At 39.8% G+C, this 7,500-nt stretch overlaps 1 protein-coding gene across 1 annotated transcript in view; it reads right to left on the bottom strand.

The window, feature by feature from the left end:
• LOC101848782 (organic cation transporter-like protein) overlaps positions 1-7,500 on the bottom strand; it is a 17,486-nt gene that overhangs the window by 5,841 nt on the left and 4,145 nt on the right. Inside the window, exons 4-8 of the mRNA XM_005109338.1 lie at positions 6,252-6,454; positions 5,404-5,518; positions 3,904-4,331; positions 1,948-2,082; positions 597-649 (exon numbers count right to left, since the gene is read on the bottom strand). Of these exons, the coding sequence (XP_005109395.1) occupies positions 597-649; positions 1,948-2,082; positions 3,904-4,331; positions 5,404-5,518; positions 6,252-6,454 (934 nt within the window). The remainder of the gene's footprint in view (positions 1-596; positions 650-1,947; positions 2,083-3,903; positions 4,332-5,403; positions 5,519-6,251; positions 6,455-7,500) is intronic.

Raw genomic sequence — 7,500 nt, forward strand, 5'->3', positions numbered from 1 at the left:
GTTTTCGATGTTGTTATTGTTTTGTTTATTTTATATATATATTTTTTTTTTTTTAAATCACTATTTTTTATGGAGGTGTTTTACGCCCTTGGTGGCACAATCGCGATACTTTAGGATACTTCCGCCAGGGGGATCCTTCATCCGAAGTAACTGGTAGGGGGAAAACGTGAATAGTGGAGACACCTCTATTGACGCTCTCTATCACACAGCACCCTTACGATCCTCGTGGATTATGCGATCAGCACACATTAAGCAAACACGAAACAAATTGTATTTTCCACACTCGGGAATTGAACTCGGGGCTCCTATGTGCGAGAGCAAAGCGCTTAACAACTACTACACCACAGACGCCGATATATATGCTGCCAGTTTTTGCACGCACTAAGCCTGAGTTATAGCTATTGGTCAATGCAACTTTCTGCCCCTATTCTTTACATTATCATCCAGTGCCGGATTTGTGGCTGACATCGCCGATAATGGTTCTCCATCCATTCCTTTGCTCGGATGCTCTTTAAAAGGCTACGTTTCCCTTATCTTTCCCCGTCACCCATCAGTTTATGTGTTCTCCAAGTGGATAGCTCTAGGCCTACACTTGCCTCTTTTCCCTTCAATTTTGCCATTGAGACTTAGATGTTCAATATCTCTATGTCTATTCAGGTGTCCAAAAACTGCATTCAAGCAGATAGAGCTTACTATCTATGAGGGAACCTACTTGTTCCAGCAGATATAAGCTACTATCTATGAGAGGCCTTACTTGTTCATGCACATATTATAGGCTTCTATCTATGAGGGACCGACTTGTTCAAGCAGATATGTATGCTAATAACTTGTAAGAACATTTTGTTCCTGTAGATATATATGCTACTCTCTGGTATCTAGCTTGCTTGTTCATACAATATTATGTATGCTACGATCTATGAAATACCTTTTTTGTTCATGTAGATATAGGCTACTATCTATGAGAGGCCTCTCTTTTCTCTACAGATATAGGCAACTATCTATGAGGGCCTCTATTTGTTCATACAGATATGGGCTACACTTTCTAATGGATTGTTCCTACTTGTTCATGTAGATATTGACTATGGTCTCGAAAGATACCTACTTGCTCATGTAGATATTGACTAATGGACTATCTATGAGAGGCCTCACTTTTCTCTACAGATATAGGCTTCTATCTATGAGGGCACCTACTTGTTCATACATATTTAGGCAACAATCTGTGAGAGGCCTTACTTGTTCATGCAGCTATAGGCAACTATCTCTGAGAGGCCTTACTTGTTCATGCAGCTATAGGCAACTATCTCTGAGAGGCCTTACTTGTTCATGCAGCTATAGGCAACTATCTCTGAGAGGCCTTACTTGTTCATGCAGCTATAGGCAACTATCTCTGAGAGGCCTTACTTGTTCATGCAGCTATAGGCAACTATCTCTGAGAGGCCTTACTTGTTCATGCAGCTATAGGCAACTATCTCTGAGAGGCCTTAATTGTTCATGCAGCTATAGGCAACTATCTCTGAGAGGCCTTACTTGTTCATGCAGCTATAGGCAACTATCTCTGAGAGGCCTTACTTGTTCATGCAGCTATTGGCAACTATCTCTGAGAGGCCTTACTTGTTCATGCAGCTATAGGCAACTATCTCTGAGAGGCCTTACTTGTTCATGCAGCTATAGGCAACTATCTCTGAGAGGCCTTACTTGTTCATGCAGCTATAGGCAACTATCTCTGAGAGGCCTTACTTGTTCATGCAGCTATAGGCAACTATCTCTGAGAGGCCTTACTTGTTCATGCAGCTATAGGCAACTATCTCTGAGAGGCCTTACTTGTTCATGCAGCTATAGGCAACTATCTCTGAGAGGCCTTACTTGTTCATGCAGCTATAGGCAACTATCTCTGAGAGGCCTTACTTGTTCATGCAGCTATAGGCAACTATCTCTGAGAGGCCTTACTTGTTCATGCAGCTATAGGCAACTATCTCAGAGGGGACGTCACACAGAGAGAGCATGGAGAAGCCGATGTACTTGTTGCTGGACAGAGAGGCAGAGGTCAGGAAGAGGCCAAACGTCCCCATAGCACAGGTGAACCTGGGGACAAGTGGACATGAAACTGATAATAGAGATGATATAATAATAGTTGTAATAATAATATTAATAATAATAAAATATTAGTAGTAATACTAATGATAATAATGATACAATAATAATGACAATAACAATCACAACATTAAAAACAAAACAAAAGTTTAAAAAAATAATAGTAATTTAATAGTATAGCTTATAATAAAAATAAAAATACTGATAGTAAAAAAAAAAACAAGGAAAAGAAGGAGAAGAAGAAGAAGAAGAAGAAGAAGAAGAAGAAGAAGAAGAAGAAGAAGAAGAAGAAGAAGAAGAAGAAGTACAACTACATAATGTGCAATTGTAATTAACTCAACAGACTCAGAACAAGACTGAGAACCATTCTTTTTATCCATGGAAGCAATAAGTGTAAACAGCTGATTTAGCTTCCTAACACAAGCTAACGGACAAGATATTTCGTTTTCTAATGCACATTCAGTGAGCAGCATTCGTATAAAGGGCACAACCTCAGGCTCCTGAAGGGATCCGAACCCATTCTCTTACTTGAAATACTTGAATTACTTGAATTACTTCATCGCCCCTCTTCATGAGGGTCCATTTCAGTGTGGGCAGGCTGATTGTTTTCCCTTACGGCTGAGAATCCATTAACATTGATTGGTACATTTTTTTGGGGGGGGGTGGGGGGATTTGGGGAGAAACAGGCACGTGTTCATATAATGTTCCCATCTCTGCTTGGGTGTAAAAGTGGGGCATCACTAAAGCTTCTTCCACACTTCTCAGTTCTCATCCTGTCCTCAATACGATGTTTCAGTCGCCGCTCACCAATTATTTGATGCTGTCTTTCTGTCGTTTAATGAGTTTTCTGACAACACATAAAATCAAATGATGGGGTTCTCCGAGCCTATTGCAGATTTTATATCAATTCAGAGGCGGGCTATGACCCTTCCTGTCATAACCAAGTCGAGCTAAGATGAACACAACGTCCCTAATGAAAGACTATACATAAGAATTGAACTTGGATTTTCTACGTGCGACAGCACAGTGCCCAGCAGCCAAATTACAGACGCGGATCGAACAACATGGTTCAAATACACAACCAACACCTTTTCTTGATCAAAGTACAGGATTGCCAGTAATGTCTAACACTGACGCACGCAGGATACTCTAGTTCTATTCCCGAATGGGGAGAATTTTAGTGCCGAGTGTATTGCCGGTCCTTCTGATTAGATGTTGTATCCCTTTCGTTGGGGGATGGTCCTGAGAAGCAGGGTCGGAGGCCCTCCAGTTCCTGAATGATCTAAATTGTGTTGATTGGGGCGTAAACGCACCGAAATAATAAAAACAATACTGTAATATTATTATGATTAAAGATATTTTAGTAAGTGTATTACGGCGCTCGCAACTGCATAAAGTCATATGAGCGCGCAGCACACACCAAACAGGTTCAGTTGGTAGGACATTTTGAATTTTCCCCGTGTGGTGGCTGAAGCTTACTTTCATTGATTTTAAGAACACCAAAGGATCTTTAACGTTCGCAACTTGCACACGGGACCTCCGAGATTTTTCGTTCGTGCCCGTGAAGGATAGGGTCTTACCTACCTTAATACCAGGGGTATGGCTGAAAGACAGCAGTAAGAAGGAGCTAAGGAGTAGCAGTAGAAAGGCTGCAGAAAGAGTCAGTAGCCCTGAGGAAGGGGCAAAGGAGGTGAAGAGGTGGGGGCAGAAAGTGGAGACAAAAGCAGACTACAGAACATTTCTAGAGACCATGAAAGGATGTGAAAGGAGACAATGTTCCATGGCTATCCGGATGCGATATTATAATCTCACCAGGCAAACGAAATGATGGCACAGTTGACGCACACGCGAGGTATCTTCAGCAAGTGTAGGAGTGTGAGTTTGGTGTCCGCTGTTCCCGTGAGGGTCTCTGTGTCTGTGTCTGTGTGGCCGTGGTCCGGGAATTCCTTCTTCACCAAACTGGCTTCTGGGGGGACTTCGTTTTGTTCGGGAAGATCTTCATGCTCTTCTTCTTGGTTAGCATGATTCTTCAACAGTTGCTGAGGCTCCTGATGTGGAAGTTGTTCTTTTTGTTCTCCTGGGTCGGCCTTTTTGTCTTGCAGTTGCAGAGGTTCTTGATGTAGGAGTTGTTCTCTGTGGTCTTCTTGGTGAGTTTTATTCTCCTGCAGTTGCACGGACTTCAGGTTTGTATTTTGTTCTTCTTGTAATAGGGAACCACACCTGGTTCCGGAATGGTACACCTAGCAAAAATAATTGCCGTTGAAACATTACTTCATGAAAACGAATAAGTACACTTTTCACAAATTACTTTTTTTCATCGAAATCATTACTAGCTCCCCCCTTCCCGCCCCAACCCCCCCCCCCCCCCCTTCCACAAAAAACAACTTTGACGTAGAATTGTGGGCTATTTTATAGAGCAAAAAGCATCCTTTTGTTAGATGATAATGCTTTATCTCATCTGAAATGACGTCACCTTAATTATGGTACGAGATCTACAATAAAAATAGTGATACAACTGCTTATCACACATTTTGTTGTATCGTGTAAGTATACAAGAACATCCAGAAAAAACTACTGTTGCAATCCATAAAAAGCATCCACGTTTAAATATTTATGCAGTTGCTCCACAGAGAAGTGTTCGAATACGTCCAATCCTGTACACCAGAAAATGAACTCTAACGAACTGAATTTCTTTCCTTAGTGAATTTTTAACATTTCTAAATTAAATATTATACGTGTTTTTTAAGATAAACTGTTAATAGCTAAAGTTAATTTCTTGAACATGACAAAACGATAAATGAATCAGTTCTACTTGTGTTTACTTTAGATGTCTCATAAAATGAAATAAAGGAAAATAAAGGAAAATGATTAAGTGAAGTATTCAACATTTAATTTTTTCCCGATGTAATCGATCAGTCTATCATGACAAGATTATTATTGTTATATATATATATATATATATATATATATATATATATATATATATATATATATATGTAGGTGGCGTCGGTAGCCTTGTGGTTAGGTGAACGTACCTGCAATCGTGAGATTGTATGTTGAGGGATTCTAATCTCATCTCAGTCCGACGTTATGTCCTTGGGAAAGGCAATTTACACGAATTTCCCATATTGCTGGGTCCTTTCAAGGATGGGCGTTAAACTCGGTGGTCCGGCCTCTTAGATAACCTAATTGTGTTGATAGGGGCGTAACACGTACCTACACCGCTTCACCGTTACTAGTATATATTTATAAAGCACAGTGAATTTTTTCTTCTCCAAACTCAAGAAAACTTGATGTAGACCTGACCCTTACCCTTAGAACGGCATTGAGGTCCTTCCCATTCATTCTTGCAGCTCTGGTTAAGACCTTCAGGGTCTCTCTCGTCTTGCCATTGGCAATCAGCCACCTCAGAGACTCGTCTAAATACCTGCAAAGACACATGCAGATTATAAAATGTTGCATTTAAGAGACTTTCAATCAATTTTGAGCGCATTGTCATTCCCTTACTAAAAAGAATTGTTAAAACTGTCTAAGATGCCCTCCCATTATATATAGAGAAGAAGAATGGCTTTCTTAGACAAGTGGATGTTTTTAACAGTGTCAGCATAATGTAAAACCATGCAAGGGAGGCTATGCGCAGTGGCTGTATACACAAGCCATTGTCTTATACAGGTAGCCGTCAAAGCAAGTTTAGCTGTATGTGTATGAGGTTAACACCCTTACTAACATTATTATTTTTATTTTAGAGGCTGGGTCTACGAATTTAACATCTGCCTCCGAACCGAGCCAAATGGGTTGAGAACCTTGAAAACTCCACAAGAAGATTCAATTTCAAGAACACCCAATGGGGATCAAACTAGGGCCATCCTTTGTGTCCCTCTGAGACGGTGTTTGTCCAGGCAGACATTAAGTCAACATTTTATATCCTTTTTATTGTGTTAGTGGCGGTGTAAAAAAAACATACATTAAAAACAAACAGGTCCCAACTTAAAAAAAACACCTCAAACATTACATAAAAACAACAAAAAACCATGTCACACTTTAAAAAATATGATTAACATAAAGATAATAATCATAACTTGAGAGAAGCTTTTTGTTCCATTGTTTGTTGGTTAGTTTGAAAACCGTTCAACATTAATTTATACAACATTTACACTGACCACCACTGGAAGATGAAGAAGACAGAGCTGAGGCTGAGCGCTGTCTGGAGGGTGCGCCAACTCTCAGCTCTCAGCAGCCAGGAGAGGAAGGCAAAGGACACCATCCCGACGGAGAATGTGAACCCACTGGAGAACGCGTTGATCCTCCTCTCGTCTGAGGGCAGCATCTCCATGCCGTACGTCACAGAACTAGTCACAATGCCCTGTGGATCAAGAGAAAAAATGTATTTGATTTTACGCCCCCTTCAACATAGTTTAGATCGTTTAGGATGAGAGCTTCCGACCCTTCCTAGCTGAAAAGGGATACCACATCCCAATTGAAAGATCGAGGTACTCGATGAAAATTTTTCGCCACTTGGGAATTGAACTAGATTGGATCTCCTACGTACCACAGCGAAGGGTCTAACCTCTTAACCACTGACGCCTGTGTGGATAAAGGAGCCACAACCTCAGTGGATATTTAGCATTGTTGATACGCTTGTGCTACTTCACTTTTACAATTGTTAAGTCTATATATTCCTTTGTCACGTCAAGATATTCAACATAAAAAGATACTATTTTCCAAGTTACAACAAAATCAACAACAACAGCAACAACAACAACAACAACAACGACAACAACAACGACAACAACAACACCAAAAACAACAATAACAATGATAGCAACAACAAGAGCAACAACAACAATGACAACAACAATAACAACAACAACGATAACAACAACAACAACAACAACAACGATAACAACAACAACAACAACAACAACGTATGGCCCGTCAATGCGCTACGATAACCAATGCTTAAATTTGTAGAATAGTATTTTTGTTCGACATGAAATAGATGAAATTAATTCAGATTTGTTTTTTGTCTTCTGCTACGGCTCATGACACCAAATTCTGCCAGAGTAAGGTTAATAACATTTTGAGCTTCTTAAAGCAAAAGATAGGAAGAACAAGTGGAAGAAATAATACATGACATGAAAGTCTGTAAGAACGTAATGAGATTTTATTGCTGCTTCCATTATCTAACACAGAAAATCAAACAGAAGCTTTGGTCAAGCTGGTGGGGTTTGTTTTCTTTATTCTATACTAACTGCATTAGTTAAAAATGACACTTTCATTAGAAAATATTTAAACACTTTAATACGATTTAAAACTTTCATTATAATATTAAGTTGTTTTCAGGATTGTATGTTTTGATTTCTTTGTTTTTGCCTTATTGTATCGATAAACTGCCATGGCGATTGGTAA

Source organism: Aplysia californica, unplaced genomic scaffold, assembly GCF_000002075.1.
Source record: "Aplysia californica isolate F4 #8 unplaced genomic scaffold, AplCal3.0 scaffold00768, whole genome shotgun sequence".
NCBI lineage: Eukaryota > Metazoa > Mollusca > Gastropoda > Aplysiida > Aplysiidae > Aplysia > Aplysia californica.